General features: G+C 47.5%; 2 protein-coding genes across 2 annotated transcripts in view; both read right to left on the bottom strand.

Annotated features, from left to right (window-relative positions):
- Atp6v0d1 (ATPase H+ transporting V0 subunit d1) overlaps window positions 1-7,071 on the bottom strand; it is a 39,980-nt gene extending 32,909 nt beyond the window's left edge. The window contains exon 1 of the mRNA XM_075977176.1: window positions 6,802-7,071. Coding sequence (XP_075833291.1) covers window positions 6,802-6,931 — 130 coding nt within the window. The 5' untranslated portion in view covers window positions 6,932-7,071. The remainder of the gene's footprint in view (window positions 1-6,801) is intronic.
- Window positions 7,072-7,759: 688 nt separating this feature from the next.
- Window positions 7,760-8,737, bottom strand: Agrp (agouti related neuropeptide). The gene is made up of 4 exons (XM_075977936.1): window positions 8,618-8,737; window positions 8,370-8,502; window positions 8,130-8,212; window positions 7,760-7,942 (listed from the first exon to the last, which is right to left on the bottom strand). Exons 2-4 carry the CDS (start codon window positions 8,497-8,499, stop codon window positions 7,760-7,762), a joined length of 396 nt encoding a protein of 131 aa, XP_075834051.1. The 5' UTR covers window positions 8,500-8,502; window positions 8,618-8,737.
- Between the last annotated feature and the right edge of the window lie 5,422 nt (window positions 8,738-14,159).

Genomic DNA, 14,159 nt, shown 5'->3' with positions numbered 1-14,159 from the left:
AGGCAGAGGCAGGCAGATCTCAGTGAGTTCCAGGCCAACCAGGACTGTTACACAGAGAAACCCGGTCTTGAAAAATGGGGTGGGGGTAGCCAGGCATGGCGTCGCACACCTTTAATCCCAGCACTCAGGAGGAAGAGGCAGTTGGATTTTTTTAAGTTCAAGGTCAGTCTGGTCTACAGAATGAGTTCCAGGACAACCAAGGCTACAAAGAGAAACACTGACTCCAAAAAACAAAAAGTGTAAAGTACTAGTTTTCAGTTTTCGCTCATCACAATCAGAACATTTTTATCATCCTGAAGGTCCTCTCTGGGATTACCGATCTCGCAGGGCCTTTGGCCACTTAACAGTATTCCTTCTTCATCCCACTCTGAACTTTGCTTAACTGAAGAACTTTCTGGAGAAGGTCCAATCTCTGGTCTCTATTCTGATTCTCTACTCTTTTGGGGACTTTGGTTACAACTCTACTGCAGTCCCCAAAGCTGTCTTTCAAGCTCACATCTTACACACTCGGCTGGCTCACGGATGCTCGACCCATCTCATTTTCTCCTACTGTCCTTTCTCTTACATGCTGCCATCATTTCATTCTGTCATCTACACACTTATCTAACCCACACAAAACTTAATTAATGCCTGCCGGGCAATGGTGGCGCACACCTTTAATCCCAGCACTCGGGAGGCAGAGGCAGGTGGATCTCTGTGAGTTCGAGACCAGCCTGGTCTACAAGAGTTAGTTCCAGGACAGGTTACAAAGCCACAGAGAAATCCTGTCTCGAAAAACCAAAAAAAAAAAAAAAAAAAAAAAAAAAAAAACCAAAAAAACTTAATTCCTTGTTTGTTTTCTTTCTTTTCTTTCTTTCTTTCTTTCTTTCTTTCTTTCTTTCTTTCTTTCTTTTTTAAGACAGAGTCTCATATAGTCTAAACTGGCCTCAGAATTGCTACATAGGGAGCTGGAGAGATGGCTCAGTGGTTAAGAGCATTGCCTGCTCTTCCAAAGATCCTGAGTTCAATTCCCAGCAACCATCTGTAATGAGGTCTGGTGCCCTCTTCTGGCCTTCAGGAATACACACAGACAGAACATTGTATACATAATAAATAAATATATTTTTTTAGTTTTATTTATTTATTATGTATATAGTGTTTTGCCTTCATGTATGCCTACAGGCCAGAAGAGGGCACCAGATTTCACTATAGATGATGGTTGTGAGCCACCATGTGGTTGCTGGGAATTGAACTCAGGACCTCTGGAAGAACAGTCAGTGTTCTTAACCTCTGAGCCATCTCTCCAGCCCAATAAATATTTTTTTTAAAAAAAAAACAAAATTGCTACATAGCTGAGAAATGGCTTTGAACTCCTGATAACCCTGCTTTCCCAACACCAAGTGCTGGGATTACAGGTGAGCACTACCACAGACTCAGCTTTTTTTCCTCCCTCATTCTTTCTAGTTCAGTCTCATCTTATTTCTTCCTAAAATTCCCCTACAGTATTCCCAGTCAATGTCTGAGCAAATTGTCATCACCTCTGGTTGGATGGCTGTAAGAACCTACAGACTGGGGGTGGGAAATGGGTTCGGCAGTTAAGAGCACTTACAACTCTTTAAGAAGAACTGAGTTCAATTCCCAGCATCCACATGGCAGCTCACAACCACTGTTAGAAGATCAATCCATCATCCTCTTCTGACCTCTAAGGGCACAACGTATGCACATGGTGTGCAAACATGCGTTCAAGCAAAACACTCATATACATCAAGAAGAAGGAGGAGGAGGAGGAGGAGGAGGAAGAGGAGGAGGAGGAGGAGGAGGAGGAGGAGGAGGAGGAAGCAGCAGCAGCACCACCACCACCACCTATGGATTGTTCTTTCTCCTCTATAGTAGTCTACATCACCAGCCTACTTTCCAATGACAGTTACCTTTAAAAGTCAAATTCAGTAGTTTTACTTTCCCATACTCTAAACTCAAGGTCCTCTGGCTTTTGCATCTTTCAAGAGTTGATTTCCGTTTAACTTTCCAGCCATATTCCTGGTCATTCCACAATTAATCAACGCCAGATGACATGTAACTAATGAAGGACAACATCAACATCTGTATCTTCAGTTTCATAAAGCTGCTGGACTAGCCAAACCCTGCCAGGATTTCCAGTGTTTCTTCACATCAGACTATCTCTTATGAAATAATGTGAGACCACAGAAGGAAATGTGAAGAGAAATTACACCAGAGCAAAGAGGAATCAACGTACTTTTGAGGGGCTGTGGGGATAGCCCAGTTGGTAAAGTGCCTGTGGTGCAAGCATGGGGATCTGAGTTTAGGTTGCCAGCACCCACCATTAAAAAAATCTGAGCCGGGCGGTGGTGGCGCACTCCTTTAATCCCAGCACTCGGGAGGCAGAGGCAGGCGGATCTCTGTGAGTTCGAGACCAGCCTGGTCTACAAGAGCTAGTTCCAGGACAGGCTCCAAAACCACAGAGAAACCCTGTCTCGAAAAACCAAAAAAAAAAAAATAAAAAATAAAAAAATCTGAGCATGGTGTCAGAGTCTGCAACCCCAGTACTTGGATGGTGGGAGTAGACAGAGCTCATTAACCATCCAGCCTAGTTATAGTGATGAGTATCGGGGTCAGTGAGAAACCCTGTCTCAAAAACTAAGGTGGAGAGAAGTCAAGAAAGACACCTGAGCCAGTTGTGGTGGCACATGCCTCATCCTTATACTTGGAGGCAGAAACAGGTGGATCCCTGTGAGTTCTAGGCCAGACTGATCTAAAGAGCAAATTCCAGGATAGCCAGTACTACATAGAGAATCCAATCTCAAAAACAAACACACACAGAAAGACACTACATGCAAGCATACACAGTGAATGAGTACCCCACATGCATACACATACACATCCACATAAAAGCACCTATCTCATACACACACAAACACTAGAAAACAAGTATTCTGAAAAATAAGCAGCACAGCTGTCTTAGTTAGGATTTCTATTGCTGCAATTCAACATCATAACCAAAAAGCAGGTTGTGGAGGAAACGATTTATTTGGCTTACACTTCCATCTCACTGTTCATCACTAAAGGATGGCCAAAATGGGGACAGGAACTCAAGCAGGGCAGGAACCTGGAGGCAGGAGCTGATGCAGAGACATTGGTGAGATGCAGTTTACTGGCTTGCTTCCTGTGTCTTGCTTTCTTATAGAAACCAAGACCATAAGCCCAGGGATGGCACCACCCACAATGCACTGGGCCCTCCCCCAGTGATCACTAATTGAGAAAATGCATTATAGCTGGATCTCATGGAGGCATTACCTCAACTAAGGCTCCTTCCTCTCTGATGATTCTAGCCTGTGTCAAGTTGACACCCAAACCCGGCCAGTACAACATCTTATATGAGGGCTTCAACCATAGCACCAATAGCTAACGCACTGGCTGTGAAAAACTATCCTCAGAACCATTTAGTACATGTGAAAGTTGAACTGGCCCAAAGGCCATGTAAAGCCCCCACTCTGGATTAGAAAACTTGCATTCAGGTCATCATTAGCTGGGTGTACAGCATTACCCAGAAGGCCATTTGCTTTTCTGTATTTTCCAAGTTTCTGAGGGACAAGAACACTAAATTACCAGAGAAAACCTATGACTGGCCTAGTAGTGATGAGAACCCCTAGGATCCAGGTTGTCAACCATGGCCAGAGTTTCAGTGATGAGGTTGGCAGCCGCCTATGGTACCTCACACCTGTAAACCAGCACTTTAGAGGATTGCTGCTAATTCCTGTTGAGCCTATGCTATATGGTAAATTCTAAGTCAGCCTGGGCTACAGAGTGAGACCCTGTCCCAAAAAACAAACTAACTAACTAATAAGGGGCTGAAGATACAGTGCAGCAGTTAAGAGCACTGGCTGCTCTTCCATTCAATCCCTAGCATTGACTCCAGCGCCAGGGAACGCAGCTCCTTCTGTGGTCTCCAATGGTAGGTACCCAAATTCACATCCACATGTCCACACATACATAACTTTAAAAAATAAACACATGCCAGATGGTGGTGGCACCCGCCTTTAATCCCAGCACTCAGGGGGAGGCAGAGATGACAGGCAGATCTTTGAGGCCAGCCTGGTCTATAGAGCGAGTTCCAAGACAGGCTCCAAAGCCACAGAGAAACCCTGCCTCGAAAAAAACAAAAAATAAAAACCCACAAAAATATAAAAACAATTACAGCTATTTAGGAGGCTAAAAGGGAGGGGAGGATCACAATATCAAAGTCAGCTTAGGCTACAGAGTACAAGCCAGCCAGTGTAAGTTAGAGAGGCTGTCTCAAAATAAAAGTAAAAAAGATGGCTGAAAGTCAGGCAGTGGTGGCTGCTCATGTCTTTAATCCCAGTACTCAGGAGGAAGAGGCAAGGCGGATCTCTGAGTTTGAAGCCAGTTTGTTCTAGAGAGTAAGTTCCTGGACAGCCAAGGCTACCCTGTGTCGAAAACAAAACAACAACAAAAAGAGGGCTGGGGGCTACAGTCCGGTGGTTAAACTACTTTCCAAGTATCTACAGGGCTTAAATCATAATACTGGAAAAAAGGAAGGTGGTACTGGGGCAGTGTTTGTGGGGGAAGAAGGAAGCAGAGAGAACAGCAAGGTAAGTAATAGACAATATAAGTTAACACTGAATTCGGACTTTGCCCTTACTGGGTTCTTGGGGCTGGGCTGTGTTTTACACAAAGTAGCACTGTGACCATCCATCTCACAGCCTTTATGAGACAGACGCTGCTTATATGCCAAATGAAGAGTTTATATCCAGAGATGTTAAACCATTTGTCTACAGGAATTCAGCACTTGGCAGGTTGACTCTGAAGTCCGATCACCTCTGTGTATACTGTGTGTAAAGGAAAAGGGTAAACCAGGCAGTGGTGGCACACACCTTTAATCCCAGCACTTAGGAGGCAGAGGCAGATGAATCTCTGTGAGTTCCAGACCATCCTGGTCTACAAAGTTAGTGCCAGGACAGGCTCCAAAGCTATAGAGAAACCCTGTCTCGAAAAGCCAAAAAAAAAAAGTGTATGCGTAGTCCCTAAATGCCACCCTGAAAGTTTGGATTATGTTCCACAAGGGTCCATTACTAAACAGTTCGGCAGAAAGAATGCCCTAATGTGTTTATTATTGATGATGGGTCTGCTGGAAAGACAGGAACACAGGCTCCCAGAAACTCCACAGGAGAGCAGGCAGCAGTTGAAGTAAGGAAAGACAGAAGAGAAGCCAAAATAGGGCAATAACGTTCACCTTTGCATTCACCCAATCAAGGATCTTCCTCAAAGAAAAAGTTAAACATCTTTGTAACAGGGAAAACAAAGAATCTTCCTCCAGTTCTAGTCAATCCATAGAACTTATGTTAAGTGCCAAGTAGGTGTTTGTTAGGCCGTGCCCCAGGCGGCCTCTCTATTTCTCCTCTGCCAACAGTGGAGTCAAACTAGGGTTCATGGCTGGTTCCCACCACCCAGCATCTTGACGCATCCCCTCCTCCTCATTTCACTCATCTAATGAAGGTGAACAACCCACCTTGCAGGTTAACAGGAAAACCATAACACGCACTGCTGATTCGAACGTCAGTGAGTGTCCTATTATTGTAACACTATTTTTCACTTGACAGGTCTAGTTTTCAAGGTAAACAATATTTGGATGAGTTCAATTTAACTCCAGAGGTTTTTGACCAGAAGGTTCTAAATAGGGTGAAACACCAAGCCTCCTTCTCCAGCTAGAAGTACTTTTCTTCAAAGGAATCATTTAGGACGAAGAGGCAGGAAGTCACATCCCCACCCTTCAATACCACCACGGTGGAGGGTCTGGAATTAGGACAGCTCTAACGTAGGACATTTGCTACGATGGGCCTGAACGTCATCTTCCTTTAGAGCACTGGTTCCCTACCTTCCTAATACCTGCGACCATAAGACCATATAATACAGTGCCATATGTTGTGGTGACCCCCAGCTATAAAATTATTTTCGTTGCTACTTCAGAACAGTAATTTTGCTACTGTTTGAATCATGACGTAAATAGTTGTGTTTCCCAATGGTCTTAGGCAACCTGTGGCCTATCCCAAGGTGTGGGGGGGGGGTGTCCGCGATCCACCTGTTGAGAACCGCTGCTCTAGAGCCAGTGTTATGAAAGGAGAATTGAGTTTCTGTCACTCTTGTGTAAGAAACTGTTGTCTCAACAGGTATGGCCTCTCGCTGGGGGGTGGGTGGGAGTCAGGGCCAGACACTTGTGCACGAACTTCAGATTTACAGGGCTACCTCTTGCTTTCCCAAACATTCCGTCTGGAAGGCACTGGACGGCCAGCGGTTCCAAGTTGGGAGGAACCTCCCACCAAACTGGCTTAGCAATTCCCCAGGAAGGCTCGACCCTCAGACCAACACCAAAACACAATGATTCCAAAGACCTTGGGGGAGGGGAGAGGCTTTTCCACCTAACTTCCCTACTGCCACCCAACAGGCCTAGGGTTGGGCCAGGGTGAAGAGGCTTGAAGGCGGTCACTTCGCGCCGGCTAGTCAATCCTCAGGGGCTCGTCCTTCTAAATTACAGGGCTAGCTCAACAAGGTTAGAGGTAACCCAAGCAGAGGCAAACCACTGCGGTTTTTAAAGTCTTGTTTATGTCTGGGCCCCCGCGCCAAGTCGCAACTACAGGTAGACTCCCCTCTGACATGTCCGCCATCTGCTCGCGTTTTCCCAGAGGCCTCGCAGGCCCTTTAAGACCCTCCGTTACCGGCTTCCCGGCTCAGGGCGGCCTCCATTCCGGCCTTTCAAGGCCCCTCAGTCAGCCCAGACCCGCGGCTCACCCTCGAGAGTCTCGCACTGCACCAGGTTGAGGTAGTCCGCCTGGCTGAGCACCCCGGCCTTCAGGCCGCGCACTAATCCCTCCAAATAGCCATTGTCCACGTTGAAATAAAGCTCCGGGAAGAACGACATGGCTGCGGCGGGGACGGCGGGGACGGCAGGGGCGGCAGGACCGAGAGCCCCGATCAGCCCGCACGCAACTCGACTCCGAGATCAGCTGACTCGGCGCCCGCAGAGGGCTGTCAAGTGCGTCAGGTGACGCAAAGCGTCTCACGTGACCACAGCAGGCGGGCTCTTAAATGTATCCAGCTTCCGGGTAGCCTGGCGCTCAAGCGTAGCTCAGAGAGGAGCCGCTCGCGGCCCTCAGGGCGCCTGCGCACTAAGGCAAGGCTAGGCCTTGGACGCCTAACAGAGAGCAAAGCAACGACGATGCGGGAAGTTGACCGCGTGGTGGCGCTAAAACCCTCAGGATTCGAGCAGGGGCCCTCAATTTAGTTTTCCCGAGTTAGGCGCTTCTGTCTGGCTCTGTTCGGGCCAACCAGGTAAAGGTGAGCATGTGTGCTGTTTCTTACGCTGCCGAGGCTGCCTCCTACCAGACGGAAACGAAGGTCCAGAGAAGGTTTTGAAACCAATGTTTAGCCACTGGCTAGACTTTACATCCCGTAAGCTGACCTGCGCCCGCTTTCCCTGCATTTGTCGCGCTAGAGTCTCTGGAGCTGGCGTGTGACCTCCCGCTATCTCTACAGAGGTCTGGTGCCTTAAAAAATCGCCCGTCTACGTGGCTCAGAAGATGGAGTATCCTAGACCCCGAGGTTATAGTGTGTGTAGTTCCGGCATAACGACGCCCCCTACCCTTCGGGGAACCCAGCAACCCATCGATAACCACATGCAAAATAACCACAGCTTTAGGATTGGTCCCATCCTTTATTCGCGTCCCTGCCTTTGCCCAGCATCCCTTGGCTAGGTGCGGCTGCAGAGATTCGTGGCAGTACCCAGTTTGCGACAGTAGCAAAAGGCGTTGAAGAAGCGGCAGTAGCACGTGGCGCACGGGTCGCAGCAAGGAACTTGCTGTCCCAGGCAGGACTCGTGCAGCCTTACACAGCGACGCGGAGAACGAGACTCGCGATTCTGTGGATCTAGCACCTGCATTCATAGGGGGACAAGAACGTCTGACCGCAGATTCAGGAAACATCTCCCACCCCGATCCCAATAGGATGGCAGTGGAGTGGGCAGGGATGGTCTGCCCAGCTTGGATGGTCCGGAAGTGGGGAGAGAGGGTGCTATCTGATGATCCCTACCTGCTACTTTATCCCTTTCCCTTAGGCGTTACCTCCGCCAAAGCTTCTGCCTTCCGCAGCAGAGCCTCTTCTGTTCCGTCTGCAGTTGTCCTCTTTGGGCCATTCAGACTTAGACCTGAGGCAGAGGATGTGAGGGCCACGCCCACCATGCACCAAGTACCCACCTCGCAGGGTTGGGATTGGGATTTGGGAACAAGGGTTTAGCCCATACAGGCAGATTTGTGACCAGCAATTGTCCTAGTCCCACCCATCCCCAACCTGACCATACTTACCTGGGAACTCTGGGAACAGGGCCTGGCCAGGCCTTCTGATGCCTTCCAGGGGTGCCAAGCCCATCTGGACCCCCAGCGTGGGAGGCAGTGCCAGCAGCATTGCACAGCTCAGCAGCATTACCATCAGCATGGCCTGGCTCGGCAGGGAAACCCCCCCATTTAGTTTCTCCTCATCTTTAGAATACCCTACAAATGCTGAGAGAGACCCTCCCGGAAAGTCAGAATTCCTGCCTAACCTTTGCACTTACCTTTGCTTGCTGATCCTCGTCCAGGGAGTTCCTGGCCACTTGTGCCTGGAGCTTATATGGCAGAGTCTAATAAAGGGCCTGCACGTGACTGATTTCTGCAGCCAGGGCCTGAGGGGCCCTCCCTGGAAAATGGAGACGAGACACAAGTTTGTCTTTCTCCCTAGAGCCTGAACCATTGAGAGAAGTACCTATCCAATTTGACATAAGCCTCCAGGAACCAATTAAACTTTGGGAACAAAATAGGGTGTCCAGACCCCAAAATTTCCCTAAGAGCAGAACCTAGGGATGGGTCAGGCTAGAACCATTAGCAATAATGAGACAGGCGGCCCTGTGATCTTAATTTAATTTCTGGCCCCACAGATGTTCGCTTAGCCTCTTTATGGCATGTTGTTTCCTTTGTTCCAGGAACGTTGGTCAAGGACACCAAAGGGCCAGTGAGTGTCACCAGGCAGGAGTGGAGTAAAAACCTAGACCCAAGGTTTCTTTGGAGGACAGGTCAAAAAAGCTCTCCCAGCTAAAATCACACCTTCTGGCTCTACCTCCTCTTTCTCTCCTTTAAGACCCCACCCTTGTTCCTGTCCCCAAGCTCCTTCCACCTAGGGCTCCTGTAAACCAAGGGAAGAGAACGCACTGTTCCCAGGGTGGGCACACAGCTTTGAGTAAAAAGCTTTCAACCCGTCTGCTTCATTAGTGTTAATGGCAGCTCCCTTCCGCCCTGAATTGGCGGGTCTCTGCCCACGCCTGGTCTCATCAGCCTGAGAACATGGCGAGGGCTGCCCGTTGGTGGATGTAGCAGGACCCACGGGACCCTTTGTTTTGTTTTTGAGACAGGGTCTTTCTATGTAAGACCAAGCAGGCCTCCAACTCACAGAAATCCACCTGCCTCTACCTCTTAAGGACTGGGATTAAAGGCATTCACCACCATGCTTGGTGGGGTTTTAATGTTGTTTTGTTGTTGTTATTGTTTTTGCCTGCATGTATATATGTCCACCACATGCATGCCTGGTGCCCAAGAAGGTCAGAAGAGGTTTTTGGATCCCCTGGACCTGGAATTACAGATAGCTGTGAGCCATCATATAGGTGATAGAAACTGAGTCTGGGTCCTCTGCAAAAGCATGAAATGTTCTTCACCTCTGAGACAACTCTCTAGCCCCGTGGTGGACTTTAAAAAAAAAATCATTCACATGCCCATTTGGAAAGGAATACAGGTTGAATCACCTTGGGAGACCCCAGTGCCCAAGGCAATGAGAAAAGATGAAAGAATATATCTGTCAGGATATATAACCCGGCTCATCTGGACTATTGTGATCAGGTGGTTGCCTGAGGAAATCCAACCCCCAGGGGTAAACCAGCAAACTGCCCTCTGGCAGCCTTCATCTAGAGCACCCATCAATTAGTGTTTGGGTGCCAGCTTCAAGGAAAGGAGGTGTTCTGCAGAGAATGGGCCTACAGCAAGCAGACAGACACTGGTATCTGCGGTCACACTGGCATTGCGTTCTTCTGCAGGTGACTCAGGACAGTCCTCAGAGCTCAGAGTCTATGTTCTCCTGCCCAGGTGGGGGCATGAGGAGCTAGGGAAGCCCCCCCCCATTAGGGCTTTCGGGGAGTAGTCCCTGAACTCACCCTTGCTGCAGGGAGCAGCCCTTTGTTCTCTGCTGAGAATAGTGTAGACAATCCCTGAGAAGGCCTGGCATTGAGACCTGTTAGGAAGCTAATCTGGAAGTTTGGTGCCCCACTTCAGGACTTGATCTTCTCTAGAGCAGCAAGGGAAAGAACTCGGGGTGTATCCTAGCTGCGCCACTCGGAGCTCAAGAGCGGCAGTACGCGACGTGCACATGAGGTCCTTTCCCAGGTCTTATTTATTTATTTATTTATTTGTTTGTTTGTTTGTTTTTCGGGACAGGGTTTCTCTGTGGCTTTGGAGCCTGTCCTGGAACTAGCTCTTGTAGACCAGGCTGGTCTCGAACTCACAGAGATCCGCCTGCCTCTGCCTCCCGAGTGCTGGGATTAAAGGAGTGCGCCACCACCGCCCGGCTATTTTGTTTAGTTGTCTCGAGACAGGGTTTCTCTGTGTAGCCTGGGCTGTCCTGGAATTCACTCTGTAGAGTAGGCTGACCTTGAATTTACGGAGATCTGCCTGCCTCTGCCTCCTGAATACAGGATTAACAGCATGTGTCACCACCGCCCAGCTAAATGGATATTTTTATTTCCTAATTTATGTGTCTTGATCAGCTTCTCCATAAATTTATCTAATTGTTTATGTACTTTATTCTTATTTTTGAAGATGTTTATATTTTTATTTTATGTACATGAATGCGTTACCTTGTTGAGACCCTGTCTAAAGATAAAAAAATTAAGAAGACTAGAAAAATAATACAAAATATCGTTTATGCCTATGTTTAGAAAAAGTGGCAGTGTATAGAGATCAGGATGAATAGAACACAGAAATGTTTCACTCCAGATGTCAACTTTAAAAAAAAATAGTGACAGAAGTCACATGCAGGGCTGGAGAGATGGCTCAGTGGTTAAGAGCATTGCCTGCTCTTCCAAAGGTCCTGAGTTCAATTCCCAGCAACCACATGGCGGCTCACAACCATCTGTAATAAGGTCTGCTGCCCTCTTCTGGCCTGCAGACATACACACAGACAGAATATTGTATACATAATAAATAAATAAATAAAAAAGAAGTCACATGCAGTGGCACATACCTCTAATCCCACAAGTAGGAGAGGGGTCATGACTTAGAAGCCAGCCTGGACTACATTATAAAATGCTGGGTTTTTAAAAAGCTAAGTGTTGCCAGTCGGTGATGGCACACATCTTTAACCCCAGCACTCGGAAGGCAAGAGGCAGGCCGATCTCTGTGAGTTCCAGGATAGCCCGGTCTACATAAAGAGTTCTCAGACAGTAGTAACTACCTAGAGAGATCCTGTCTCAAAACAAACTTCAGTACACTAAGTACTTTGACTCAAGAATGTCCAAGGGCCTGTTGGGCCAGTTTGGGCACCCACTTCAGGGAAGGCTTCCTAGGGGAGGAGACCTTTCTTTGCTCATGAAACTTGAGTAGGAGTTGAGTGTGGGCCAGTACAAGTTCCTTGAATTCATAACTGACACACTGTTTACCCCTCAGTCTGGTTAACACTGCTTAATACATTCTCTGCCCCAAACCTGGTTCCTTCCCAAAGGCCCAGCCCAGTAAATAGTTGACTTTTTATCTTTCACCTGGGACTGGGAAGCCCACAGTCCTCCAAGGTTCAGCTAGTGAGTCATCAGCAAACATCTGTAGCCATCACCCCATTGTACAGCTTCTGTGAGTGTGCATGGGCCCAGATGACCTGCCACAGCTGCACAGGAGGAGTCCAGAGAAGGAAATTAACATCTGTTCAAATCGTCTCCCACTCCAATCCCCTTTGCCTGCCAGTGCTGCCCTGAAGAGCCTGAGCTTCTTGTCGTAGTTCTCTATGTATACATATATCTCTATCTATCATCTATGAGAAAGGGAGAGTGATAAGTCTCCTGTTTGTGTGTGCAGGTGTACACGTACCCATGGAGGCCCAAGGCTAAACTCTTCCTTGATCACTCCCCACCTCATTCACTGAGGCAGAGTCTCGACTGAACCCAGAGCTCACCCACATGCTAGTTTAGCTAGCCTATGTGCTCTGTGGATCCCAGGTCTCTGCCTTCCAAGCACTGAAGTTACAGGTGGATTGTCATGGGAACCCAGCACTTACATGCGTGGGTTCTACATCTAAACTCTGGTGCTCATACTTGAACGGCAAGTTAACCACTGAGTTATCTCCCCAGCCCTTATGTATATTGATTTTTCAAATAAGCAATCTTTGGTTTAACTCAATTTATTTATATTTATTTGGTGACAGGGTCTTCATGTAGCCCTGGTTGACCTGGAACTCACTCTGTAGACCAGGCTGACTTCAGATCTCCTGCCTCTGCCTCTTGACCACTAGAATTAAAGGCATGTACCACCATATCTGGCTCTATTTTATTTTATTTTGGTTTTTTGAGACAGGGTTTCTCAGAAGTTATGGAGCCTGTTTTGGAACTTGCTCTGTAGACCAGTCTGGCCTTGAACTCACAGAGATCCACCTGTCTTAGCATCCCAAGTGCTGGGATTAAAGGTGTGAGCCACCACCATCCAGCCTTATTTTATTTTTTGAGACAGGGTCTCACTGTATACCTCTGGTTAGCCTTGAATTCACAGAGATCTGCCTGCCTCTCTACCTCCCAGAAGCTGTGATAAAAGGTGTATGCCATCATGCCCAGCCTCAATTCAATTTTTGATTCAATGTTTCTTACAATCAGAATCTTCTGCCTTTCTAATGTGTCCTGTTTTCCTTATGATAGGGTTTGAGTATAATTTGTGTACTTCCCCAACCCAGATTCTTGTGATTAAATTTGAGCCCCCAGAGGGCAGTGCTGAGAGGCCTATCTTATGAGACCCTGTAAATTCTTGTCTAGGGTTCTTATAGAAGGGGCAAGCCTGGCTCCACCCAGCTCTCTCCTGCCTACTGCAGAGCTGATCCTGTGGCCCAGCCTGCACTGCTGCCATCTGTCACTGGGCTCTCGCCAGGTCTGTGATTTGCCACATGGCCTCTTCAGCCTCTAAAACTGTGAGTGAAATAAACCTTTCGGTTTTTAATAGAGTTTTAATTTATTCTTTTAGAACATCATACATATATGCAGCATGTTTGATCATATCCATCCTCTTATTCCCCGGGGAACCCCACTGGATCTTCCCTAACAAGTCCCCCTCAAAACATTTTTTAAAATAACCCAGATTCCAATTAGTGCTGCCTGAATGCATGTGACACCCCTGAAGAAAAATAATTCTTCTCTCTCCAGTAGCCATCAACTGCCAGGTCTCATGTAACCACTAGTGTCTTGAACTCCCGATCCTCCTGCCTCTACTTCCCAAGTACTGAGATTAGAGCTACACCATTGTGCCCAGCTAAACTTTTTTTAATATTTATTTATTAAGTATACAATATTCTGTCTGTGTGTGTGCCTGCAGGTCAGAAGAGGGCACCAGACCCCATTACAGATGGTTGTGAGCCACCATGTGGTTGCTGGGAATTGAACTCCAGACCTTTGGAAGAGTAGGCAATGCTCTTAACCTCTGAGCCATCTCTCCAGCCCCCGAGCTAAACTTTTTTTCCCTACAAGTGTCCTGCTTCAGGTATTACAGTGGTGAAAAGCTCTTCTGCTGCTGGATCTCTGAGGTACTTGTTGAATTTAGATTCAGGGTTTTACACTGTAGTTTAGGCTGGCCTAGAACTCATTATGTAGTCCTGGCTGACCTCATCCTCCTGCCACAGCCTCCCTGGTACAGGCATTCTAGGTCTGTGCCACCATACTTGGGTTTTGGTCTTCTTTTTTAAATGTTTTATTAGAGCTGGAGAGATGGCTCAGCAGTTAAGAACACTTGTCTTGCAGAGAACCTAGGCTCCATCTCCAGTACCTATAACCATCTGTAACTCCAGTTCCAAAGAATCTAATACAAATGTTACACAGACATACATTTAGG

This window comes from Microtus pennsylvanicus, chromosome 6, assembly GCF_037038515.1.
Source record: "Microtus pennsylvanicus isolate mMicPen1 chromosome 6, mMicPen1.hap1, whole genome shotgun sequence".
NCBI classification, from domain to species: domain Eukaryota; kingdom Metazoa; phylum Chordata; class Mammalia; order Rodentia; family Cricetidae; genus Microtus; species Microtus pennsylvanicus.
The sequence above is the reverse complement of the archived record's forward strand: the minus strand, read 5'-3'. Positions and strand labels throughout refer to the sequence as shown.